Here is a 27,993-nt window from a genome sequence, read left to right as displayed (position 1 = left end):
TACAAATATTACTTGCTTACTTACTTACGAATGCATTTTAAAGCAGATAACAGAAGAAAAACATTTGCTCTGTATCATATAGATATTTAAATATTTAAAAATAACACTAATGCTTGCATGCTGAACCTCAACCCTGTAAGTGTTGCTATAGTAATTAAGTAAGTAATTTATATTTATACAGCGCTTTTCCAGACCAGGGTCACAAAGCGCTTAAACAATCAAAACAATATTCAATAAAATATATACTTAAAAGATTCAATGAAAAGCTCAAATAAAAGTGTCTTCAGATGTTTCTTGAAGGAGTCAGTAGATCATCAAACACAGATGTTTCTTGAAGGAGTCAGTAGATCATCAAACACAGATGTTTCTTGAAGGAGTCAGTAGATCATCAAACACAGAGATGGTTCCAAAGCTGAGGAGCAACAGTCTGGAAGGATTTCAGTCATGAGAGATTCCTCAGCCAGTGTGTTTTGACGAGGAGTCGTGACCTCAGACGGTCGACTGTGGGTCGAACAATCCTTCTCTTGTGCTCGACTCATAATCTATTTACACCAACATTCCAGAGAAAACTTTGGTTCGAAACTGAAGATCCTCCAAAAATTCTTGTTTTTTTTCTTTTGTAGTCAATTTTTTAGCAACTTGAACTTAACACATGTGTGGTTTAGAATCACAGCAAGGTTCACTGACCTCAGATCAGTTTCCTGGTCAGAAAACATGTGCGATTCAGACGTTTCTAACTTACTTTTGGTCCAGAAATCTGACCCTGAAAGACTCGATTATGTGTGCGATTCAGAGCATCAGTGTCTAGTCAGTAGACTTGAGTCGCACATATTCAACCGTACATGTGCGACACTCAATGGAGCTGCTTTTGCCGAACCATAGAAAAGTTCCTTTATTTTGACTCAAAGATTCTCTCACACCTGTGCGATTCAGTGATGATGCACATCGTCACATGTGTGCGATTTTTAAGATTCCTCAGATTTTGAACAGGAACTTGACCCAGAAAGACTCACTTGTTTTTTGTAGTCATCAGAATCGAGTCACACGGATTCAACCGTACGTGTGCGATTCAGACATTCGATGGAGTCTCATCACAGAAATGTGTTAAATTCGCTGACTCTTCTAATTTGACTCAAACATTCACTTGTATATACGTGCGATTCAGTGACGACGCACATCATCACACGTGTGCGATCTAGAGATTCCAAAATCATCTCTTGGTAGTACTTTGACACACAAGACTCAGGAGAGGTGTAAGAAAATATCACTTCAATATCTACATTTTTTCCAACAGCATCTGTATCAATGTTTTTTCACATTCTCTTTTAGTTTAGTATTTAATTGTTTGTATTTCCAAAAATTGTATATAAAACTAAATAATTACAATTTGATAACAACAATAAACTATTTAAATTGGCCGAATTTATTTATTTCTGTGTTGCAATTAATTTCCAATCTGTGAAGCTAAATGAACAATGAAATCCAGCGGCATCCTGGCGATGACTGAGGACCAGAGGATACAGTCGACTGCAGCAGATTTTTAAAGCTGATGTTTTGACATATTTTGGTTTAAAAACAAATGAAAGCAGTTACGACTTCATCAAGAGTCATGTGGTCTGTAAATACTACAACACCAGAGTCAAGTACTCGACAATACTACACATATATACTTGTTACTACACTATCACAACACCAGAGTCAAGTACTGGACAAAAATACACATATATACTTGTTACTACACTATCACAACACCAGAGTCAAGTACTGGACAAAAATACACATATATCCTTGTTACTACACTATCACATCACCAGAGTCTAGTACTCGACAATACTACACATATATTCTTGTTACTACACTATCACAGCACCAGAGTCAAGTACTCGACAATACTACACATATATACTTGTTACTACAGTATCACATCACCAGAGTCAAGTACTCGACAATACTACACATATATCCTTGTTACTACACTATCACATCACCAGAGTCTAGTACTGGACAAAAATACACACATATCCTTGTTACTACACTATCATATCACCAGAGTCTAGTACTCGACAATACTACACATATATTCTTGTTACTACACTATCACAGCACCAGAGTCAAGTACTCGACAATACTGCACATATATCCTTGTTACTACACTATCACATCACCAGAGTCTAGTACTCGACAATACTACACATATATTCTTGTTACTACACTATCACAACACCAGAGTCTTGTACTCGACAATACTACACATATATCCTTGTTACTACACTATCACAACACCAGAGTCTAGTACTCGACAATACTACACATATATTCTTGTTACTACACTATCCCAGCATCAGAGTCAAGTACTCGACAATACTGCACATATATCCTTGTTACTACACTATCACATCACCAGAGTCTAGTACTCGACAATACTACACATATATACTTGTTACTACAGTATCACATCACCAGAGTCAAGTACTGGACAAAAATACACATATACACTTGTTACTACACTATCACATCACCAGAGTCTAGTACTCGACAATACTACACATATATACTTGTTACTACAGTATCACATCACCAGAGTCAAGTACTGGACAAAAATACACATATATCCTTGTTACTACACTATCTCATCACCAGAGTCAAGTACTGGACAAAAATACACATATATCCTTGTTACTACACTATCACATCACCAGAGTCTAGTACTCGACAATACTACACATATATTCTTGTTACTACACTATCACATCACCATAGTCTAGTACTCGACAATACTACACATATAGCCTTGTTACTACACTATCACAGCACCAGAGTCAAGTACTGGACAATACTGCACATATATTCTTGTTACTACAGTATCACGATATATGGTATCGTTGACACTGTATCGTGATACGCATCGTATCGACAGATTCTTGCCAACACACCTCCTCCTAAATGCGTGATTCATTCCTGTCTAAAAAACACTCACTTCCTGTCTAAAAATCATATGGAAACATTAAAGTGCGATTCATCGATCTTTCAGTCTTAAATCTCTACTGTGCACATGTTTGTGTCAGCGATCATCTGGAGTTTTGACCAGGAAGTACCGACAAAAGAGCTCGTACTGAAGGATCGACATGATCGTTTCAATGGAAACTATTTAATAAACACAAGTATCATATTTGTTTGAACTCGTCAATGAACTTGCCTGCTTTCCAATTTTGACTGTAGACATTAGCGCGCCAACTCAACTTTCTGATGGTTGTTCTCATTTTTTAACAGGTACTGACCAATGCAGGCCAGTATGCTTCAAATAATGTTTAATAATATAATAATAAGTGTTTAAATCTTGGATCCAACATTTACTCTTTAAACACGATGAATGGACCGACTGGACCGGGACGAACATAGAGATGGAACCAGAACCAGAACCAGAACCAGAGGGCAGCAGCTCCAGCCAGCAGCTGACAGGTCAATATATTTACCTGATAAAAAAATCTAATCATTGTCAAAAAAAAAAACACCTTTTTTTTCTTCCATTTATAACAAGTACTTAAATGACAGTAACTGCATGTATATTTAGAATAAAGTTAGGTCATTAAAAGTAGTTTTTACGTTTGGCTTGAGGGTAAATTTTAACGAGCAAATATAGTTAACCTGGTGGCAAATGAACCCTTGTGTTATCTCAGGGTCAAGGTGACCCGAAAGGCCCAGGGAACAAATGTGTTTGTGGTATCCCTTGTGTTTTCTCTGGGTCAAGGTGAACGACCTCGCTGGATCTATAAATACATATGGAGGTCGTTCCTCTTGACTCTGAGACAACACACGGGTTAATTCATAATTTCATCAAATTATTTCTACTTTGAAAATGTTGAATTTGTTTTTACGAATAATTTTAATTCAATTATTTTGTATTTTGAAAGGTTACATTTGAATGTTTAGCAGAAAAATGAAATTCAAGTAGCTCGGTACTCTTATGATATTCGTCAGTGTCACTATTATACCAACATTTTTATATTGAGGCTATGAATTAAAAATATAACACTTAGAATTTTCTTTTTTTTTTAATTATTGGAATTAAAAATCAAACTATGTGTAATTTAAAATGTTAAAACTAATTTAACCTTTCAATATATAAATGATTAAATAAAAAATGTATGTTCATTGAAAAACATAATTTAAATGATATATATATATAATTATTCTTAATCTTTTAATTTAATCTTTTAATTTAATCATTTTCAAGATGACGTTGAAGTCTTGTCTGCAGCTCAGCGCGTTTGTTTTCTACGTCAGAGCAAAAATCGTCGACGTTGTTTGATGATTCATCGCCGGACCAGGAGGAGCCGCTGCTCAAAACAAGCGCTCCCACACAAACTCCACCTTTCACCTTGATCTGTTAAATAAAGTCAATAAACACACGCGGATGATAAACTCTCAGCGATGATAAGATTATTATTTTTTAATGTTATTACCTTTTTTTTTATTTACTTTTATTTGTTATTCGATCAACGATGTTTTCTGTGAAAGTTAACTCATCCAAAATCTATTTTATTTTGCCCAATTTTGTTTAAATTTGTGTGTGATGTCACCGCCCACCCGGGGATTATATTTACCTGTCCACGATTTTACAGGTAAAATAATCCGTGACTAAAACAGAGTGAAGGCGTGTAGGCTAAAGAACTTCCGGGTTCATCCTTTTAAAGATAAACGTAATTATTTTATTTCTTAAGTATATATATATATATTTTTTGCTGGACAATGATGATGAATGATTCAAATATTATATTATTCTGTAAATTTTATTTTAATTACAGATGATCAGATACATTTAATACACATCTTTATACAAAAGATTAACTTATATTTCGTATATTTGCTTTTAGCTTCAACTGTTTTTATTCAACTCTTTCAAACTTTTACAAGAATACAATATTGTGCAATAACGAATATAAAATACTGAAATACAAATGGTAAAATGAAAAACACGAAATACAATATTGTACAACAAATAAATAATAATAATTTAAAAATGCAATATTGTACAATGAAAAATATATAATAATAAAATATAAATCGTGCAATGACAAATACGAAAAACAACATTGTATAGTAAAAAGAAAAAAAAATACAATACTGTGAAATGGGGGAAAACAAAATACGATATTTTGCAATACAAATAAAACATACAAAAAAAATGTGCAATACAAAATAAAATATGCAAGAATACAATATTGTGTAAGCTAAAATAACGATTGCAATATCACACAATACAAATACAATATTGTGCAATTGAGACAAAATACAAAAATTTACAGTAAAAAAAGAAAGAAAGTATTATATGAAATATACGTTACACAACATTGTTCAATGGAAAATACAAAATGTCAATATTGTACAATACAAATACAAAAATGCACTAAAAGAAAATACAATAGTGTGGAATGAAAAACACACAAAAAATACAATATTGTGCAAACAAAAAAAACAATACAATATTGGGAAATATAAGTCTTTGCAAACGTAGACATAAAAAGCCAAGATAAGATGCAATATGATAAAAATATATATAAAGTAAGTAAGTAATTTTTATTTATATCACTCTTTTCCAGACCAGGGTCACAAAGCGCTTAAACAATCAAAACAATAAAAAAAAGATATACTTTAAATGTCAAGATAATACTGAGAAAAACACAGGAGTCTCCAAAAATCAAGGAAAAGCCTGAACAAATAAAAATGTTTTAAGATGTTTCAAAGCAAAGATATACGATACAAACAGTAAAACAAGTTGCAATAAAATGTGTGTACATATATATATTTTTTATTTATTATATTGTCTGTATGTAACCGATGACACCTTAACGATTTTAAAACAATAAATAAAAATATATTTTTATTTCTAAAATTCCCTCCATTCGTCTTAAAAATCGCCGGTCACCGATCCCACCTAGCGGCTCGTTTCGGTCATCGCACGCAGCGTGGTTGCTAACGTCGCCTGTTTACATCTGCCAATGAACACGTGGCGCCCCGAATCCCGGCGCCCGATTGGCTCACCACTCCCCACCAGCAACGCGGCCAGCCACTGGCTCCACCGTCGACCAATCGCGGCGCGTATGCAAATGCGGTTCGAAAAACAGCCGGGAAATCCGAGTTTCGCGGGAGGTGCTCTTGAGCGCGTAAACCGTATCCTTCATTCATCAGGGCCGCTTCCTGGAGCCATTTCTGCGCGCAGCCAAACAAGTGTTGCGCGACTTTGTAATCCGTCGCATCTGCCTCAATGCGCCACCATCGGGATAAATCCACCGCGGAAGTCGATGCATCGGACTTTCATCTTCACTCCCGCGGGCATATTTGTGTGAGAATCGCGGTGGATTAGCAGCAACGACGCCTCGCAAAAAAAAAAAAAAGTAACTGCTAAGATGAGAAGAGGGAACTCCTCGGCCCCGGACAAAGTGATTCTCGCGGGGGTCGGGAGCTCGCCTCTGGACGGCAACATACTGGTGACCACCCTGGCGGACCGCTTGAACCCGGGGCAGGGGAACGCGACGTATATCCAGATAATAACGACCCCACCGCCGCGCAACGTTACCACCGGCGTATGCCTGTCCGAGCCCCAGATAAACAACATCTACACAACTCCGCACCAGGCTGTCGGGACCGGACCACGACCCGCCTTAGGAAGACCTCCGGTAAAACAAAACAAAAAAATCCCGCCGAACCTACCGAATAAAAAAACCCAGAAAACCTGTACTGTTAGCTCGGCTAAGCTAGCGAGAGCTTGTTGTGTTGAGAGGCTGGTGGGGGGAAGCTAGTAGCGTTAGCCGCTTAGCCAGGGCTTTCCCCCCCCACACCACCACCACCACTCAAGCTTAGCTAGGCTAACTAACTACAGCTAGTTACCAAAGAAAACTAGGTCGATTTAACCGCTTTTTGGAGAAGCGAGTGTCGACTTTTTTTTTGTTAAAAACCTCTTAAAACTATATGCGCTTCACGAGCTAGCTATGCTAACTTCATGGTGCGTTTAAGGTCTTAAGGTTTTTTGCAGCCAGATGGAAATATTGGTAAGAGACAAGCGGTGGCCTAGTCTTAATTTTTTTTTTAAGGGGGGGTTAGTGAGGAGGTGGTCTTCAGAAGCTAGTCTTAGTCCTAAAGCGATCCTTAGTTTTGACTCGAGACCACTTTTTAAAAATATAGTCTAAAAACATTGACTGCATCAGTTTGTCTGGTGAGCAGCAACTTGAGAATGTTAGCCTTCAGTTGCTAACCCTGCTTATCAGTCGACACATGCACTCATATTTAATCTGCTTTACACGAGTGCAAACACACACACATCTCAATAAAAACTCCTTTTTGTTTCCACACACACGTCGAAGAGTTTTTAACAAGTTGACTGAGAAACAATCCTGCAATGTTGTGTTGAAGATCCAGCACATAAATCACCCCAAAGTATCTTTTTCTTTTTTTTGGGGGGTTGTTTTTCTTTTTCCCTCTTCTTCTTCTTTTTCTGTGTGTGTTTGGTTAAAACACTGGTGTGAAGCTGAAGCCATGACCAGGCACAGAGGGAGAGGGAAGGGGGGTGAGGGGAGCAGCTTGCTGATGTAAAATGGCTGACATTTTGAGTGTCAACAGAGGACATTTATTCTCCTGACAAAGTAGGAAATGATAAAAAGAACGAGTGGAAGATGTAGCTTCGTGTGGTGAAGCGTCACTTTCTTCTGGGTTGACACTTTTTTTTTTATTAACGTGTGGGGGGTCGAGTGATTTTTTGGTCTGTGATTCAGGCTCACAACAAAGTGACTTATCAACAATCATATTAAACTATTAATTAACTGATGTATATGTATTTAAGACTCGTATTAATGTGGTTAACATTACTTAAAAGGAGCCAAAAGTTCACGTCTATAAGAGACACAAACGAAAAACAAGTCTCTTACGATTCATCTCCATAAAAATGAACTCTTAAATAAAACACATTAGTACATTTTTTTAGAAAGTACTTCTTAAGTTGTCAGAAAGACTTGATTGACACTTGATTTATATTGGTTAAGATCGTGTCTCCATTTTGATTTCAATCGTCTGCCATAGAATTTGATTTATATTCGTTAAGATCCTTGAACACGCTCGTGTCACATGTCTCTTCTGTGGTAGAATTTCTGATTTTTTTTTTATTAGATCCTGATGTTTCCCTCTCTCTCTTCGCAGGCGAAGCGGCGTTTGGCGCTCGATGACTCGGACCACCAGTACCAGTCGGAACCTGTCAAGACCCCCAGAGGCAGAGGAGCGAGCTCGCTTTCCAATGGATCACGGATAAGGACTCCCAAAAGTCAGTTGATGAATCGTAGTTTATATGGAAATAAAACAACGTCACTTATTTGCCTTTGTACAAGTTCACACGTGAGCGAGTACTTCTGTGTAAATATTCACGTTTTATGTCAAAACTGGTTTGTCTCCTATTACTATAGATACTTAAATGACATCTTCGTGGACTCAAGATTCACTGATTGTTCTTACACATCTCATCTGATGTTGAAATGCTGTCGCTGCTGAATCACGCCGTGTTTCTCAACTGTTCCAACTGCCATATCATCACGAAATCTCTATACGTCGTTTTTTGTCCTGACGCCTTTTTTTCTCCCTCCTCTCCTCACCTGAAGCTTCTTCGATAGCGCCCAAGTCTCCGCCCGAGAAGACGCGCTACGACACTTCGCTCGGACTGCTGACCAAGAAGTTCGTGGATCTCCTGGCGCAGTCGGCCGACGGAGTCCTGGACCTGAATCTCGCCGCGGAAACGTTACAGGTATGACGAGACGTGTCTCCGGTGCAGATGGTTTTTAATGTTGGAACGTGTAGTAAAATGTGTGGTTATTTGTACGTATGCAAGAAGTAAATGAGTACATTTTTAATTATTAGTTAGTGGGTCATGAAAATACATAATATATTAGGTCTTATAGCAAATCATAACATAGCTGTGGCTCAAATCGCGTACTTTAACTTAGTATGTAAGTGCGTCTCAATTCTTAGTATGTGAAATGTAGTGCTCCATACACACTAAATTGTCACTTAAACACCCACAGAGTATGGATCGATGGACACTTTCTACACTAAATGACCATCTTAGTGACGTTGTTAAATGGAAGTTACGTCATATATATATATATATATATATATACACACTTGCAGGTGTATTTTCATCCAGCAGTAGGAGGAGGATACGTCTTCGGTGCTGATACTGGCGTAAAAATCTTGCAAATATTTCGTTTCTCATATTTCTTGATCCAAACAAAAAGTGGTGTCGCTAGTGTTCCTACAGCTGGTTGAGATCATCCTTAAATAGTAGTAGAAGAAGAAGCTGTGGCGTCATTTCATGTCCAACAAGTGTTGGATTTGAGACGTAGTATCTGTCGAGAATTAGTTACTAGTTAGTATGTACACTGTCCTGATGCATACTAACCTCCAGTGCACAAAGAGAAGCATGAGATTTGAGACACAGCTTAGGTCTTTAAACGAGTCACGACGTACAGGTGTAGTTGCCCGTTGTTTTGCAGCTAAAGATACGTAGCTTTACGCAAGTGGTGCGCCCCGAATCGCGCACTTCTGCACTTCATATTTTGAGTACAAATGCATTCACGATGAGCAGTCAACACCCAAAAAGCCCAGAAAATTTGAGTGTGGATCGACGGTTTCCACCCTCGACGGACGCCATCTTAGTGGCGTGGATGACGCTCACTAAACAGAAGATGCATCACTGCTTATCAAATGGCTGCACCACTGAAAACACTGATTTTACCACAAACGACATCAATAATAACACAATAAAAAACACAACTTAATAACTTATAACTAGTTTAATTCGGTGAAAAGCGCTGTCAAGTGTCGACGATAGGGTTCCAGCGTTGAAAAGTAGTAGAAGAAGAAGCTGTCAAGTCATCAAGTGTGTAGCAGCGGTTTTTGATTTGAGACGGTACTATCTGTCGAAATTTGAACACAGCGCAAGTAAGTGCACCATCTTACAGTGTACTGTAAAGCAGTGCACTTAAGGAAGTGCGTGATTTGGGACAATGATAATGCTGTGTAATGACATCAGGTTAAAACATGGATAAGTGCTCTTAAGATGAGTTTTCATGATATTTGAGCGTCACTGATACAGCTTCATATTTTCACAAGTGTTTATTTCTCTAATTATGAAGGCAGGCTTTGTTATAACGTCAGTGTGAAGAGCTCGGTCTCCATTTCACGATCTTCCTGATCATGTAACAAAAAACTACTCTGCATAAATATTAGAGATAATCACTCCTTCATTTAGAGGTCATTTATTAGGTGTTTGTGTCCAAATAGTTACGCATGAAAGGTTCTTTCACATGTCGATCTGAAGTCAGAGGAGTTTGTTTGTTCTCCCTGTGTTGTGTGGGTTTACTCCAGGCACTCCGGTTTCCTCCCACAGTCCAAAAACATACAGAGGTTGATTTAGATTGAGGAAATTGTCCATAGGTATGAGTGTGTGTGTGTGTGTGAATGGTTGTGTCCTGTGTCCAACTTGCTCCCTGTCCAGGGTGTCCCTCGCCTCTCACCCGATGAAACTGGGACAGACTCCAGCCCCCCTGCGACCCTCATAAGGGAACAAGCAGAAAATGAATTAATAAATGAAGCTGAAGTTAATATTAAGTTAAATACTATGTCTAAGAGGATTCAATTCAAAGTCTCTGAGGATCTATTGGCTGTTTCTGGGGTCAAGAGAACATTGTTTAGCCCTGACCATGGGGTCCTCATGGACCACAAGAGCCGCCCGTGGGTCAGATATAAGATTTAATTTTCCTGATCATGTCTAGTGTTTAGAAGCAAATGACTAAAATAAAATAAGCAGCTTTATGAAGATCATGGTATGTAGCTGTTAAAGTTGGATAAATAAGAGGAAGAATGACCTGAAATAAGATGATTTTTAAATAGTTTTCTTGTCTGCATTTTCTTTCGCGCCGGCCTTCAGGTAAAAAGAAAGAAATGAAATACCTTGACCCTCGGAAAGAAAATGTTTAATGAATGAAAAATGCGCCTTTCCCTTATAATGCTATATCATCACTGGTTTCTCTGCTACAAACTCCTGTTTAGTTTGTATTTTGTTACTCATTTTCACTTGTTTAAAGAGTGAACTTGATGGAAAGAAATCGGAGACTTTTATTGCCAGTGTGTTTAACACAAAATGGGATTTTTGTTGTTGTGTCGGTACAGAATAAAATGATATAAGAAGACGCACAATATAAGAAATGGACAAATATAACTCGGCATCAACTGCATTCTTGTAACATGTTTCACCATGAAACTCGTGTCAAGACTGCATTGGCAGAATTACTTTTAGTTTAAAAAAAAAAAATTAGACAATGAGTCATTTTCTTTGTAGAATAATGAAAAAGGCTATTTTTAGGCAAGAAATATGTTAATATTTGGACCTTTTGTACGTTTGAAAGTATTCATGTTGATTTGAGTATTTGTTGTTTGTGTTTAGTTTGACTTAAGACATTACATTTTTAGGTGACAGAAAAAAAACATCACATTAATATCTGTATCGCAATTTTGGACACATTTACTATCTTGTGCAGCCCTAATTTAGATTCATATTCCTGTGTGTGTGGCTCAGTAACAAATGCCTCACAGATTGATACCTGTGGTTGTGGACGTCTGTTCTAAATGAATCACAGATCAAATATAAGAACGATCCATGAATGTAGAAGCGCAGACACGGCGCATGCATCCGCCAAGGTCCTCATTTCACAGTATTTCACCTAAAGAGCCTCGTTCTTGTGCTTCATAATTCAAACTATTGACCACTTTTGTCTCGCAGGTACAAAAAAGAAGGTTGTACGACATCACAAATGTCCTCGAGGGCATTCATCTCATCAAGAAGAAGTCAAAGAACAACATTCAGTGGATGTGAGTTTGTTTTCTTGGTTATTTCGCAACATAGTAGCAGGATATTTTCCAGACACTGAAGCGTGTCATTAGCTTTATAGTTTTCCTGCAGCAGAGGCAAGTGTGTGCACGCTCACATGATGCACAGAAACCATGAAGCAGCAAAAACTCAAATCTATCTTGGTGCGTTTAGGAATGTGTTCTCGGAGAAGTGTGCTGATCATGTGCCGCTCGCTCACAGGGGCTGCAGCCTGCTGGAGGTGGAGGGCGCCGTCAACCACAGGCAGAGGCTGACGGCCGAGGTTTCTGCTCTGGCAGAAGAAGAACAGAGGCTGGAGCAGCTCATCCAGAGATGCAGTCTGGAGACCGGCCATTTGAGCGAGCTGCCGAGCCATCAAAAATATCCTTTTTCCCAGTTTGTGTTGTAGCTGTGTGAGGACTCGCTCAAGCGTCCTGGTTTACAAAAGGGTTCTGTGTCCGACTCACATGAAAGTTTGCTATAATTATATTTGTTGAATCTAAAAATAAGGCTTTAATTGTTGTTAAACCATCTTAAATCTTCACTCTTGTGTTCATGTATGGAGCAACATTCAATACAAATGATGTGTCCAAACATTTTTCTCAATGGCTGAAGGCAATACCAGGAGAGCGAGGCTCAGTGTACTTTATGCAGGAAGTTTTTTGGTGGACTTCAGTCATGAATATTTCAATTTAAAGTAATAATAAAAAAAGAAATAGTAAAATTGTTCATGCACCTATTTTCACTAATTTTCCCCCCAATTTTGGTTTATTTAAAATAGTATTAAAATGTCTTGAATTTAACTTCTCCTCAAAGTAATAGTTCACCCATAATTCAAATTTCAATTCATTTTCTCTTCACCCTCATGTCGACTAAGGGTTTGGATTATTTTCAGAGTAATCTGTCCCTTTTTAGATTTATATACAAACATGTTTTGTTCATTTTTATGTAGCGCCTGGAGCTTAGGTGTCTTCATCTTCTTCCAAAAAGACACTTAAAAACATCCAAATACTGCTCATCTATAATGTCCATCTTGTCTTGAAGCCTCAACATTAGGAATTGTTCTGGAAGAAAAACACAAGAATCAGCCCAAATTTTAAGATCGTTTTCAGCAGAAGTTATCAGTTCTTGCTTGACGTCTTTCCTCATTGAAATACGCATTGCAAGTGTTGACTGTTTAATATATTTTCCGGAACAATTCCTAATGTCGAGGCTTCAAAACAAGATGGATGTTACAGGCGAGCAATTATGGAGGTATTTGGATGTTTTTAAATGTCTTTTTGGACGAAGATGAAAGACAAAGACAACTGATCTCCAGACGCTACATTAAAATGAACAAACATTTTTGTCTAAAGGCACAGATTACTCTGAAAATAATCCATACCCTTACAAATAACCTTTACTTACTCACCTTAGGAGACATGAGGATGAGTAGAAAATGAGTGCAATCTGCATTTTGAGTGAACTATCACTTTAAGATGTAGGACCCCTGATAACGTTGGCACTTGTAAATACACAACAGACCAGTATCTTGTGTTTTTTATTTGAAATCCAAAATGTTCCCAGTAGCTTAAACAAGAGTCACTCTTCTTACTCGTCTCCAAAAAATATATATATTTTTTCTTGTTTCCTGCCTGGACTTGTTATTTCTTTGACCTTCTCTCCTCCACGTATGCCTACGTGACGTACCAAGATATCAAACAGATTGGGAGCTTTCAAGACCAGACGGTTATTGTTGTCAAAGCGCCGACAGAGACCAAACTAGAAGTACCAGATCCTGCAGAGGTATGTGCTGACTAACGTGTTCAGACTCACCGTCTGCGGAAAACCCTGCGCTCGCCCTTCACCATCCAAAACAAAGATTTTTGAGCGAGGGATTCCTGCTCCTACAACACACCTGACTCTCTCTCTCTCTCTCCATCTCTGTGGTTCCAGAGTTTGTCCGTCCACCTGACCAGCACCAAGGGTCCCATCGAAGTCCTCCTGTGTCCCGACGACAACGAGCCCAGCAGCCCGGTGAAGAACGGCAACACGGACATCAACGGGAACTCGCCTTTCCTCAAAGTCCTGCAAGGTTTGTGTTTTTCGACGGGGAAAAAACTGGCTTGTCGGTAGCTTGTGTTTTTAATAGTGATACTACTAGATGTAGACCTGCTACTGAGGTGCACAAGACTAGTGTCTCGAGTCCTGATACCTGGGCTTTGTGTCCCAACTAATACAATCTGATACCAGTCTTGAAATATGTAAGTAAGTCAGTAAGTAATATTTATTTATATAGCGCTTTTCCAGACCAGGGTCACAAAGCGCTTTAACAATCAAAACAATACTAAAAAAAAAGTATATACTTTAAAGTTCAAGATAATACTGAGAACAACACAGGAGTTCCAGAAAATCAAGGAAAAGCCTGAACAAATAGAAACGTCTTAAGATGTTTCTTAAAGGAGTCAGTAGATCCATCAAGCGCAAAGAGAGAGGAAGATCGTTCCAAAGCTTAGGAGCAACAGCCTGAAAAGATTTCTCTCCTCTGGTCCTGAGCCGTGTGCGAGGAACCATAAGTAGATTCTGATCCACAGACCTCAGAGCCCGAGCTGGGGTGTAAGGCTGGATCAGATCAGTGATGTAAGGAGGAGTCTGACCATGAATAGATCTGAAAGTAAGAACCAGAATTTTAAAGTTGATCCTGAAAGAAACTGGCAGCCAGTGAAGAGTTTTAAGGATCGGAGAAATGTGAGTTCTTCTACTAGAGCGGGTCAGAATTCTCGCTGCAGAGTTCTGAATCAACTGCAGACGAGACAGATCCTTCTTGTTAAGACATGAAAACAAACTGTTACAATAGTCCAGACGAGAAGAAACAAACGCATGGATTACAAGCTCCAGATCATGTTCCGACAACATTTTCCTAAGTTTAGAGATTTTTCTCAGTTGAAGGAAACAGTTTCTGGTCAGTTTTCTACAGTGTCGAACAAGAGACATGTCTTTATCAAATACAACACCCAGGTTTCTCAGGCTCAGTTTGACAGACTGACTTAAGTCACCCAAGTACTGACTCAACCCTGGAACCTTATCATCAGGAGCAATCACCACATCCACCTTATATAACCTTATATAACCTTGTTAGTGTTATATGGACAAACACTGGTCATGAATCGACTTAAAGCAACGTAGGATGATCACGATTCCACCAGTATTTCAGTCGTCGATACTAACACCAGGGGCTCACAGTTACGCTGTAGTTGGTGCGTTCGCCTCACCGTAAGAAGGTTGCTGGTTCGCTTCCAGGCCAAGCCAACTTGGGACCTTTCTGTGTGGAGTTCCCCCGTGTTGCGTGGGTTTACTCCGGGCACTCCGGTTTCCTCCCACAGTCCAAAAACATACAAAGGTTGATTGAGAACTTGGGGGAAATTATCCGTAGGTATGAGTGTGTGTGTGAGTGGTTGTCTGTCTTTGTGTGTCCTGAGACAGACTGGCGTCCTGTCCAGGGTGTCCCCTGCCTCTCGCCCAATGAAACTGGGATAGACTCCAGTCTCCCCGCGACCCCCACAAGGGATAAAGCGGTTGAAAATGAATCAATGAAAACTAAAACCAGTACATTTTTTCGATACCTAATCATTTGTTAGTTTAAGGTGGCATAATTTGACTCTAATACTCACTTTGAACTTCGACAAAGACGTCCTGACTTGTTTAAAGTGTTTCCTCAAGTTTCAAAACTTCAGTCACGTTTGCAGTTTTCTGAGGGTTTATATTTACAAATCTTCCAAATGCGAATCAGTCTTTCAGGTTTAATAATGAGACGAGGTGTTTTTATTTTAACTTGAAATATCAGAGGTGGTTGTTTTGAAGACTGCAGAGGTTCTTCGGCGTCACAGTCTTCATGGCACCTGCACACACTGCCCCCATTGGTTCCGCCAAGAGTGTGTGTATCCAGTACTAACGTTACCAAAACTAGCTATTCTTGTTCTATTTTTTGCGTTCTGCTACCAAATTGGTACTAAAGTATTATGGATTAAGAAAGAAATATCAATATATCACAATTTTTTTATTCACAAGACTGTTTATTCAATAGCACTGTATCGATATTTAATAAAAAAAAAAACTATTTGTGCAGATGAAGCAGCGGCTCTGCTCACGCTACAAGATTCAACACCACTAACTTTATTAAACGTCTAAAGACGCATCACGGCATAGAATGAGCAGCAGTTAACTTTGCTGTTCTGTAGAGACGAGAGGAAACTTTCAGTCGACGCATGAAAGACAACAGTAACGGATGTTCTTGTTAGTGTTAATGTCGACTTCATATTTCATATGTTTTAACAATATCCAAAATTAAATTATTGCACGTCAGTGCATTTATGTCTCTAAATAGAGTTGCTGTCGTATCCTGTTAATAAAAAGTTATGTCCAAGTGAGACAAAGACTTGACTTTTATGTAATTCTTTAAAAAAAAGTTTTGCATATTTTATTGTAATAATGAAACCTTAGTCTTAAAGTGATATTTCACCCCCACTTGAAATGGGATTATATTTAGAGTAAACGGTTGCTTTAATAGACAAAAATGACATATAGGGTAAAATGGAACTTGTAACACTATAAAGCACTATTTACTGCATTTTGAGGGACACATTTTGTGAAATAAAGACAGAAAATAAAGAACCCCCCCTCCGACCCCCCCATGCTGAATAGCGCTGGCCAGAACTTTAATTATAAATGGACATAAAAATATATATGTATTGGCAGATGGTTCTAGATATTTTCAACCCCTTTTCCATCTAATAACATCAATCACTTTTACAGTGTTCAAAAATAAACGTCATTTTATTTTTGTCGATATAAATGTTTAATGTTTGGAAAGTGTCGCCAAGTAAGAAGTGCCCGGACGGAAATGAACGTAGACGGCGAACTTAACCGCTTCCTTTTAAATAATGTGATTTCATGGAAGCACTAGGATCAGAGTAAAACCATGTTGAATAAACAAGTTTGGGTTTGTCTGATGGAAAAGTAAATGGACTCGGGATTCAAATACTTTCTATTCTCTCCTCAGACTCGGGCTTCTCCTCCAGCCCCTCCCTGCCTCCGCCTTCCTCGGCCGTCTCCGTCACCACCCTCTCCCCCATCTCCTCGCCCTTCACCAGTCTCCTGCAGCAAACCGAGGACCAGATCCCGGCCTCGCTGGGCCCCTTCCTGAACATCGGGCCGCCCCTCCTGGACCAGGAGGACTACCTGCTGGGCCTGGGCGACGACCAGGGCATCAGCGACCTGTTCGACACGTGTGACTTTGACAAGATGCCCACGCTAGGCGGCCTGGACGACCTGCTGTGCAGCTAGCAGAGCGACGCCATTGACCCCCCCCCCCCCCTTATCCCTGACTGTGTGGAGCCGGATCTGATGTAAAGTCCGGAGTCAATGTTTGCTCTCAGGAGCCTCCCTGAACCTGGCAAACCTTGATTTTTAATTGAAAAAAAAAAGAAGAAAGAAAAAAAAAGTAGAAGTTATCACATCTAGACAAGTGGATGCATGCTGATGGATTCCCGACGATAAAACTGGACTCGGGGGTGGAATAATAATCACAAAATTCAGTCGATGTTGCACAACCCGGATGGTAGAATTACACAAGAGCCTTAAGACAGCCTGGAAATCTTTTTTTATTCTGCTCCGAATAAAAGAAGAAAAAAAAAAAAGCCATTAAATGTAATAATAATAATAATAATCAAAGTTTTCAGGACCTATCATCGCGCTTCTGTTTTGATTTTTCCTCCAGCCATCAACTTTACCAGATAGTATTGACTTTAAACACGTTCCTCCTCTAGCTTTTTTAAACAACCCGCCTTTTTTAAAAAAAAACAACCTCTTTTAATCGCCACTGAAGGGCTTTTGACGTCACAAACTAGGTGAGTTGAAACTGTCACACTGTCCCCTGGAGATGTTGCTGCTGTTGATGTTGTGTGTAAATCCATGTACAGTTTTTCTATTTTGCGAAAGGTACAGATTTTTTTTTTCTCTCTCGTCTAATCCTTCAAAAATCCCTTCGTCAAAGGAACGTTCTTAAAGTCATGAAATATTGCAATACTTTTTTTTCTCTCTCCGCCCTCCGACTTGCACTGCTAGTTCTTCCAGCTTTTTTTATTACGATGAATTTAAGGCTTAAACTGTTGACTTCACTGTGTGTAAATTAAAGATGAATGTTCTTAGTCACATCCCAGTTTATTTATGCCTGTTTTAAGTCGTTGAAAAAAAAAAAAAGTTCAACAAATGCCGTCAGGAAAATTGCATTTTTCCTTAAAACCCCTTGCCACTGATTTCCAGCGACCGGAATCTGGTCATTTTTTTTTTTTTTTTTACCCGCTTGTGTGATTGGAAACGATTTTTGTTTTTGGGAAGAATTCACCTTTTCTTTGTTTCTAAAGGAATGTTTGGCTCTAAAGTTACAGCTCCTTCACTTCACACTGTAATCTGCTGATTGTACAGAAAGTCACGCGTTCACCGCTAGAGTTGAACCAGCACTGTTTTGTAATAAGCTGTCACCAAATATACGACTCTGAGCTGACTAAAGGTATTTTGGTAGGATCCACAACTCTTTCTCGTATGTTGCTGCCTGCTCCCACCACTCACCAGAGCGAGAGAGGAAATTAAAAAAAAAAAAACGAGAGCTGAAACTTCAGTTTTGCATTTTCGGAAATGCAAGTGAGCGTGTTGCTGAATGTCGGATTAATTTTGTCGCTTTTGTTGTGTGTCGTGTATGTTCTTTAACTTTTGTTGAAAAAAGGAATTACAATTATATTTGTTTTTGTTTTTTTTGGGGGGGGAGGGAGGGAGAATGGGGAATTGTTTTGTATTGAGGGCATTTGTAATTGAAATTTTGAATAAAGGCAATATAAGTGAGCAAGTGGCTGTTTTATTCATGTTTAAATTTGATTTATTATTAATTTGATACATTTTCTTTCCACATTGGGGACATTTTTAGTTGTCGCAGCAGTTCACCAATAACAAGCTCTACGGTACACGTTACAAATATGAAGAATGATGGGGAAAGAAAAGCTATTAAAAATGTATAATCAATGAAAAATCCTAATATAAAATTGACAATATAATTACACATAAGTAAACTGAATCAGCCCTCTGTCAGTCTTGTAAAAACAGGAATGGTTTGTTATGGCATTACAGAATATATAAATGAAATAATACAATTTAAATAGATTAAAAAAATATGGCGAATAATGTATCCGTTTTCCTTTGATTCATTATATATTTTTATTATAATTACGGATTTGGACAAAACATACAGACACATTGGTCCTGTACAATACCTCATGATGGAAGAAAATAACATTAAATACATAAAATAATGATTATAATGGACACATTTAAACCGCTTGCAAAAAACAAAAGTTCAACAACTGGAAAAAAAAATACATGAAGAAATGCAAGTTATTACAATACAATCACATGAATAATTTGATTTCTTACTTTTAATTGATTTAATAATTTCAATAAACGTTTACAATCACACGTGACAAATTTAATATTTCGTTATTTATATTTATTTCGATTTTTTTTTTTCAATTTTAGTTTCATTTTAGATAATTATTAAAATATTTACAATATACTAGTTGTTTTTGCCTTGACGTTGGTAATTCAACAATATTTCCTTTTATTTGAATTTTGACATTAATATTTTTCTTAAAAAACGCAAATCCTGCTGTTTTCCTTCACTTCTGTCCCTCGCGGCTCGCCGTAGTGACGCAGCATCATGGCGGACTGAGACTTGTGTCAAGTATGTTTTGATTCTACAAGTCAAAGTTTCGCCCTTTTCTGAATCATTCTCGCTCGAAATCGATACCGTATCGATCCACGCGTCACCAACACACACAGGTGAGACTCAATATCGACACCTTCTCTCACAGGTTCGGTACTAAATCACACACACGTGGTTCTGAAGCTAGTTAGCATTGGGTGAAGCTAACCGAGTGTAGCATGTTGCACATGTTTTGACGCTAATAATTGAAATTTCAGGTATGTTTTTGATCATAAGAAGCTTCTCGTAAGAAGTTTAATAAAATGTTTCTTTTAATGTAGAGAAACAGAACTCCCGGGTTTTCGTTACTGCAAAAACAAGTTAAAATAAATGCGTTGACATTATATTAAATTCTTGAATAACTTAGTTAACACGTGCAGAGGAAAGAAAACGTGTGAAATTGTGCTTCATTTCTGAGACTGTTTTACGGATTTTATTTTGTATTTACACGTAAACCAAGTTAACTGTGAATATGAAATAGTTTTCTTCAACATGTTCTATATATTATGTTATTGTTAACAAAATAAAACAGCTCAATAGAATATAATCTCTTTGTTGTCATAGAACAACATTGTTGACACAGCTCTGCAATGACATTATTTTTTACAAAGTAAACATTAAAAACAAATTAAATTAACTCCAAATTGTTAATTATAAAAATATACAAAATAAGCCCATTAATAAATAATAACTGCTAAAAGCAATATAAGTTAGTAATATGTATTTATATAGCGCTTATATAACACGAGCTATGCAATATTTAAAACATTTATTTATTCTATTCACACTATATTGCACTATTGTTTAACTTATTCATGTTTATATTTATACTTTTTTTTTATATACATTCATTCTATGCAATATTTAAAACATTATTTATTTATTCTATTTACACTATATTGCACTATTTTTTAACTTATTCATGTTTATATTTATACTTTTTTATATACATTCATTCTATGCGATATTTCAAACATTATTTATTTATTCTATTTACACTATATTGCACTATTTTTTAACTTATTCATGTTTATATTTATACTTTTTTATATACATTCATTCTATGCGATATTTCAAACATTATTTATTTACACTATATTGCACTATTTTTTACTTATTCATATTTGTATTAATACTTGTTTTTATACATTCATTCTATGCAATAGTTAAAACATTATTTATTTATTCTATGTATACTATATTGCACTATTTTTTAACTTATTCATGTTTATATTTATACTTTTTTATATACATTCATTCTATGCGATATTTCAAACATTATTTATTTATTCTATTTACACTATATTGCACTATTTTTAACTTATTCATGTTTGAATTTATACTTGTTTTTATACATTCATTCTATGCAATATTTAAAACATTATTTATTTATTCTATGTATACTATATTGCAGTATTTTTAACTTATTCATATTTATACTATACTTTTTTTATATACACTCATTCTATGCTGTGTTTTTTAGCGGTTGCCAGTTTCACTGCAGTGTTTTCTGTGCAATGACAATAAAACAAAGTCTAAGGCTAAATACTTGATATAATTAAATAAAATGAATAGGTAAATACAATAGAATTATATGTAAATGACAGCTAAATACCATTAATTCAGATTGATCAATTTAACTGCTTGGTGGTTAACGCTGTTTTAGGTTAGGTAGAACTTTATTGAAATTGTTTTTTTTCCAATTAGACACAGCAATACAGCAATTATTCATAAAATAAAAATAAGAACAAGATAAAAAAAAAAAAAAGTTTTATGTCTGGAGCCATTGTTTTTATCAGAGGTTAGGAGGGCGAGCAGTACATGTCAAGGGTGGGTGACGTCTTTTGAGAAAACCCTGGCCTTCATTTTCAGACTGTAGTTATAAATATCAGTGACTCTCCTGCAGTACACCTGCTGGACCACACGGTGCAGCTGCAGGCCAGGATATCGTTTCCTAACTGCTGCTTGTCTTCTCAGTTAATAATGCCGTCCGCCTGCGACTCTCTGATCGATGACATCGAGGACATGGTTTCCTCGAGCGACCCCACGCCTCAGGAGAGGCAGTCGGCCAGGAAGAGCATAGTTCCCAGAGCACGGAAGAAAAGGGAGATGGTGAGCAACGAGGAGCTCCACGCCGACAGGTGAGTGGTTCCACCTGAGCCGGTGATCCAGTGGATTACCAGGAGAGTGAGATCAATACGGACCAGAACTTTGAGGTTCAAAAACTCTCTCTACCTGTCTGTTTTATTATAGTTATTTATCATTTATTATATTTATTCGTCATTTTATGATTCTGATTAAATGTAATAATTTAAACATGTGTAGTTAAAGTTTGTCTCCCTAATTCTGTAGTCTTGTTGTTATGGTGACATCTCGCTTTTTTTTCTCTAGCATGTTGTCATCATTTATTTATTGTATATTTTTATTGACAAATAAATAGATATATATATATAAATATATCTATATATATATATATATAGATAATAGATATAGTCACAGATAAACCTGGGTCACAAAATCAGTAGTTTTCTATTTTCTTATGGTTTCAAAAGAGAGAAAAAAGAGGCAAATAAGAAAATGGAAAAAAACAAGTCATCATTTTTTTTTAGTAAGTAAGTGATAGTTATTTGTAAAGATCTTCCTAGACCAGGGTCACAAAGCGCTTGAACGATCAAAAACAATACACAGTTAAAATATACTTTAAAAGACGCATAAGACAAACACAGGAGTCCCAGAAAATCAGGTAAAAGCACAAATAAAAATGTCTTCAGATGTTTCTTGAAGGAGTCAGTAGATCATCAAACACAGATGTTTCTTGAAGGAGTCAGTAGATCATCAAACACAGATGTTTCTTGAAGGAGTCGGTAGATCATCAAACACAGATGTTTCTTGAAGGAGTCAGTAGATCATCAAACACAGATGTTTCTTGAAGGAGTCAGTAGATCATCAAACACAGATGTTTCTTGAAGGAGTCAGTAGATCATCAAACACAGATGTTTCTTGAAGGAGTCAGTAGATCATCAAACACAAAGATCGTTCCAAAGCTTAGGAGCAACAGCCTGGAAGGATTTCTCTCCTCTGGTCCTGAAGTTCAGGAACCATCAGTAGATTCTGATCCACAGACCTCAGAGCCCGAGCTGGGGTGTAAGTCTGGCTCAGATCAGTGATGGAAGGTCTGACCATGAATAGATCTGAAAGTAAGAACCAGAATTTTAAAGTTGATCCTGAAAGAAACTGGAAGCCAGTGAAGAGTTTTAAAGATCAGAGAAATGTGAGTTCTTCTACTAGAGCGGCTCAGAATTCTCGCTGCAGAGTTTTGTATCAACTGCAGGCGAGACAGATCCTTCTTGTTAAGACATGAAAACATTTTCTGGTCAGTTTTCTGCAGTGTTGAACTAGAGAAATGTCAAATACAACACCCAGGTTTCTCAGGCTCAGTTTGACAAAGTCATTAGTCTTGAATGATTGTCTGTGTTGCATTATTAAATATTTATTTCTCCTTCTAGTTTCATCCCCGGTACCCAAAAGATCTGGATGAAGACGTGGGGCTGCAGCCATAACAACTCAGATGGCGAGTACATGGCGGGACAGCTCGCTGCCAGTGGATACAAGATAACAGGTAAGACGACATTTTCTCACTTCATATGTATCCAAGTTAAAATCATGAAAGAAGATTAAGAAAAATAACCTCAGTTTCTTCCCCTTGGCAATAAGACTTTTGAACACAAACTTATAGAAACCTACTTTCATTTCTTAATCTGCTCTGTGTGAAAAGTTTAACTGTATTTTTAAGTATGATTTTATTTAATGTTTTATGTTGCACAACTCTATCAAAAAAATATTCCTAATTGCTGGAACAATAAAACGAATTCTTAATTTTTAGATTTCTTGCAATTATAGATTCCAACACAAGGTGGCAGCATAACTCTTTGAAAATCGACTCTTTTTTTTTTTACCGCCTGAACATTATGACCATCAAAACGTTACGTCATCTATTGAAGATGTTGTTCATATGTTGGAGCTTTGAGAGCAAAACAAGTGTAGTGATGGTAAAAAATACAACCTTAGATACAAGAAATACATTATTGTTAATCTCTGATCAAAATGATCCGATGCCTTTTTTTTTTTTTTTTTGTCAATCACTGATCATGTACTGATGGGTTCTTTTAAATCTGACATGTTTATACTTGAAGTGATAATTCATTAGAGGTGATTTGATTGCATTTGTAACCCTGTAGTCACATGGTTCGATTGTCTTTAAAAAAAAAAAGGCTGACCCACTGGAATGAGTGAAACGTTTGATGGTGGAATCTGTGTTTACTTGTCTCTGACTGTTATATTTCCCCCAAAAAAAGCTTACAAAATAAGCTGTATTTCAACTTAAAAATGCTGTTAAAATAATTGTGCATCACCCAGATTTGTCTCGCCCCAATTAAATCAGTCAAAATCCCGGCAAAACCTCATTACTCACATGAAATGCTCTCAGTCCGAGCGGACAAATGAGGATCGGCATCATTGGTTTAGGTGTGTGTGTGTGTGCATGTTGATATTAGCCCCTCCGGCGGGTTCCCCTCACCAGGGGGTCTCTCCTGCCATAGAGGGACATTAATCACACACTTCAAAAATGCAGATGTACCCGGTGCCACACACACGGCAGACAAAAGGACTCGCACACGCCGGAAACCACGGGAGACTCGCTTTCCACGCCGGTCCAGGGCCGACACTCTGCCCCCTCGTCTGGTCGCTTAGACCCTTGATCTCTTTATCTTTTGCACCTTTCTTTGTCTTTTTTATTCTGCTGCTTCCCTGGAGCTGTGGCCGGTGTCGCCTCGCTCGCAGATGCTGTCCTTCCCTCCCACGGCTGTTTAAACCGAATTAGCTTAATATCGGGAAACTCGTGTTTTGTTGTGTTTAGACAACTTGACTTGGACTCACCGCTGAGTGTATTAGTTGAAAACTCAGGTGCAAATATCGTAGTTTTTGAAGCTGATACTGATCCTTTTGTAATTTTTTAAAATCTTTTATTTATTTGTGTTTCTCCCTAGCAACTTGAGACACAAGAAAACACTTTATTATTGAATTATTTATCACTCAAACCTATTTATTGACGAAAATTAAACCGAAAAATACCATATAAAAAAACACAAAACCCTTTTAAGGAAAATGACAAACGATACAAAACTGAAACTGTTAAATTAAATAAATAATTTGAAAAGTGAACTAATCGAACCCACAATGTAAACTTTACATCTCAGTGTTATCTTGAACCTTTAAAGTATATACTTTATTAAATATTGTTTTGATTGTTTACTCTATAAATATAAATTACTTGCATATCCCTTCAATAAAGTCATGTTTCTCTTGACAAAATAAGGCTTCGCTGCTTTTATTTCCTGTTGTTAATGTGTTCATTAAACTGACGACTGTTCACTGTAACGCAGTGTTTTTTTGAGTTTAGTTATTAATTATCCCACGCTCTTGAACGCACCATCCCAAAGTCATGGAGCGCATTACTCTGTTTCTGATTAAATGTTGGTAATAACTTAAACATCTGTAGTTAAAGTGTGCCTTCTTAATTGTGTAGTCCTTGTGTTGTGGATGGTGTAAATGTGATAACTAACTTAATGTTTTTAACTCTAGTGTGTTTTCAATATTTGTTCATTTATTTTTTTATTGACATGATAGTCACGCATAAATTTGGGTCATTAAATCAGTATTGTTCTACTTTCTGGTGGTTTCAAAAGAGAGAAAAAGAGGCAAATAAGAAAACATAATGGAAAAAAACCAAGTCACTAGTCACAAGTGATTTTCGTGTGCTGCATTATTATAAAATATCCTACACTCTTGAACGCACCACAGCAATCCTGACGTCATGTCAAGTGCATCATTCTCGTGTGACAAAGGGATGGAGAGAAAGTTAACAAACATGTTGTTTCTTCTTATTTTTGAAGGAGTAATAACAAAGTTCCATCCATCATGGTGGATGAACGTAAATGGCATCTGGAACAAAAGATTAAATTGGCATTTATATGACAAATGTTTAAGATTATATCAGAAATATGTGACATTTTCGCGATGAATGAACGAACGATCTTGAGGATTTACGTGAGCTCGTTCTCCTGCGTTCATCTTTTTAAAAACCATATCTTCAAGAATCCTTCATCAACAAATGTTTTGCACCGTCTTTGACTTTAAACACTTGAAACAATCCTCTCCTCAATCCCCCCCGAAATCTCTCCTGGCGTCTCCTACAAAGCGTTTTTTTTAAAGGTCAGCGCCGAAGCTTGTCGACGACTTTGATTCTTGTCTGTTGCTGTTTTTCAGTGGTCTCCCCTCACATGCCCCCTCTCTCCTCCTCCTCCTCCTCCCTTCTTCCTGAGTGCTGAAATTGCCTGTCATGGCCAGAATCAGGAAAGATTACAGTATATCTCGCTGGGATTGTTTTCAATGCCGCATTACGGAGTCTCAGCCGGCATGAAATCGTCGTGGAAAGAGAGACAGAGAGGAGAAAGAGAGAGAGAGAGAGAGAGAGAGAGAGGAGAAGTTGTGCTTTTGTAGAACTCTTTAGAAAAAAAATGTTTACATGCATCATTGAGCCTTTTTTTTCGCCGTCGAGATAAATCAACATTTAAATGTTCTCTTTCAACGCGACCCGAATGAAATCGAGGTCGAAACAAAAGCCAATTTTCTCACTCCGCGAAAAACATGACATCACCTTCTCTTCCTCCCTCCCTCCCTCGCTTAAGTATTTCTGGCTTTCACAAACTATGACATCACCTGTTGTGAGCTGTAGTAGCCGTTCCTCTCCTCGCCGCGCGGTGGCACTGTTGTCCCGGAATATGCGGATGGAGGGGAGAAAAAAGATGAGCTCATGCTTGTTGTGCTCGATCTGCTTTTCCTCTCATTCATTGTTTCAAGGAGCCATTGAAGCTTCTGAGTCGACGTTTAAAATGTTTGAGTCAAATCTAAAAGGATAAGTCGACGACTTGAAATGTATTTACGGTGTTTAATGCGTTGAATTACTTCTTAATATTATTAGATTAGATTCACTTTATTAGTACTATAACTACTAATAATACTGAATGATTATCACTTTTCACTGGTTATTTTTTTAGATCTTTATTCTACAATTCTCTTAAATGTCTCATGATAAATGAATGATGAGCTTAATCTCATTTCATTAAAAATAAATCCTTTTGATTCAAATGAAATGTTGTTTTCTGAGATGGGAGGTTAAAAAGCTTGACAAAATGACAAAAAGCATGAATCACTGTATACTAATCATGATGATTCAAGTTAATTCAACGGATTCAATGTTTTCAATTAAATTAAAAACAACAATTTTAAGTTAGCATTCTTTATAACCGGTAGTCACAAGCAAGCATCCTCCCTTTTCAAGCTTTTGTTTATAGAAATGATGTGAAGTTATTTACAGTAGTACGCTTTATTATTCCCCCTTTTTAAATGTTTGAACATTGACATTTTTGTCAAGCGTTTGACTTCCAAAGGGGGCGCTGTTTACTCACAAAAGCGAAAAGACCTTCTTATGACAGCAACAGATGTGCCAAATAGTGACTTCATAGAAACACACATGTACTCTCTCTCTCTCTCTCTCTCTTTCTCTCTATGTCTTTATGGAAAGTTACACCAGGATTTTTCTGGTTGTTTTTTCGGCCGCTCTAATCCCAATCTCTTCTCTCGCCAGACACTCTTCGTTTATGACTTTACATCCCTCCGGTCCCTGCAGCCCATTCTCGCTTCGAGCAGTTGCAGGATTTTTGGCTTCCGTCGGAGATGGAGAGAGTTTTTTTTCCCAGACGCTTATATTCAAAACGTGCACGACTGCGACGCGGACGCATCGACTAGAGCGTCGAGTCGGTTTGAAAGTTCTCATCCGAGCGAGTTCCGCCGTGTGTGAGATTGCATTACATCACCGCGTAGTACTCTCTCCTCCAGTGTAGCTCGCAATACGTCTCATTCATAAAACCGTGAGCGTGAAGGCTTCCCATTGGTCGCGTGCCGCGCAGCCTCGCATGCCGCGGCGTCGCGGCCAATGGGATCTCACGAAAAAAACTCCTCTACCCCGAGCTCCTCCTCCTCCTCCGATATATACTCGCCTGCACATTAGCGCTCGTAATCGTCTTACGCGTTTGTTCTGCTCGCTGCAGACATGACGGTTCTCGACAGCCGTCACTCTTCGGAGATGATGCTGAGGCGTGTGAAAAAAAAAAAAAAAGATCTGCTTCTCCTCTGTGTTGAAGGAGAGGAGGAAGAAAAAAGGGGGAAGACAGTGATG

The 27,993-nt window shown here is 37.6% G+C and overlaps 2 protein-coding genes across 3 annotated transcripts in view; both read left to right on the top strand.

Annotated features, from left to right (window-relative positions):
- The first annotated feature begins 6,146 nt into the window (after positions 1 to 6,146).
- On the top strand, positions 6,147 to 18,784 carry LOC148062832 (transcription factor E2F3-like). 2 transcript variants are annotated; one of them, XM_087779018.1, is made up of 8 exons: positions 6,147 to 6,677; positions 8,191 to 8,311; positions 8,643 to 8,785; positions 11,822 to 11,910; positions 12,131 to 12,289; positions 13,579 to 13,693; positions 13,844 to 13,982; positions 16,947 to 18,784. In XM_087779018.1, exons 1-8 carry the CDS (start codon positions 6,408 to 6,410, stop codon positions 17,228 to 17,230), a joined length of 1,320 nt encoding a protein of 439 aa, XP_087635144.1. In that variant the 5' UTR covers positions 6,147 to 6,407; the 3' UTR covers positions 17,231 to 18,784. The 2 variants fall into 2 exon arrangements, with proteins under 2 accessions (XP_087635144.1, XP_087635145.1); XM_087779019.1 differs by lacking the exon at positions 6,147 to 6,677 and adding an exon at positions 6,834 to 7,049.
- An 860-nt stretch (positions 18,785 to 19,644) lies between these two features.
- Positions 19,645 to 27,993, top strand: part of cdkal1 (CDK5 regulatory subunit associated protein 1-like 1) — a 289,248-nt gene continuing 280,899 nt past the window's right edge. Inside the window, exons 1-3 of the mRNA XM_087779017.1 lie at positions 19,645 to 19,774; positions 21,675 to 21,838; positions 23,204 to 23,316. Of these exons, the coding sequence (XP_087635143.1) occupies positions 21,681 to 21,838; positions 23,204 to 23,316 (271 nt within the window). The 5' untranslated portion in view covers positions 19,645 to 19,774; positions 21,675 to 21,680. The remainder of the gene's footprint in view (positions 19,775 to 21,674; positions 21,839 to 23,203; positions 23,317 to 27,993) is intronic.

The sequence above is a fragment of the Callionymus lyra genome, chromosome 17 (assembly GCF_982586985.1).
Source record: "Callionymus lyra chromosome 17, fCalLyr1.hap1.1, whole genome shotgun sequence".
In the NCBI taxonomy this organism is placed as follows: domain Eukaryota; kingdom Metazoa; phylum Chordata; class Actinopteri; order Syngnathiformes; family Callionymidae; genus Callionymus; species Callionymus lyra.
The sequence above is the reverse complement of the archived record's forward strand: the minus strand, read 5'-3'. Positions and strand labels throughout refer to the sequence as shown.

What these genes read in the sequence shown, in the direction of transcription:
- LOC148062832 (XM_087779018.1), top strand. Translation starts at nt 6,408, where the DNA reads ATGAGAAGAGGGAACTCCTCGGCCCCGGACAAAGTGATTCTCGCGGGG. An exon ending in AAGTACCAGATCCTGCAGAG is followed by an intron (nt 13,694 to 13,843) that starts GTATGTGCTGAC and finishes CTGTGGTTCCAG; the next exon opens with AGTTTGTCCGTCCACCTGAC. An exon ending in TTTCCTCAAAGTCCTGCAAG is followed by an intron (nt 13,983 to 16,946) that starts GTTTGTGTTTTT and finishes TTCTCTCCTCAG; the next exon opens with ACTCGGGCTTCTCCTCCAGC.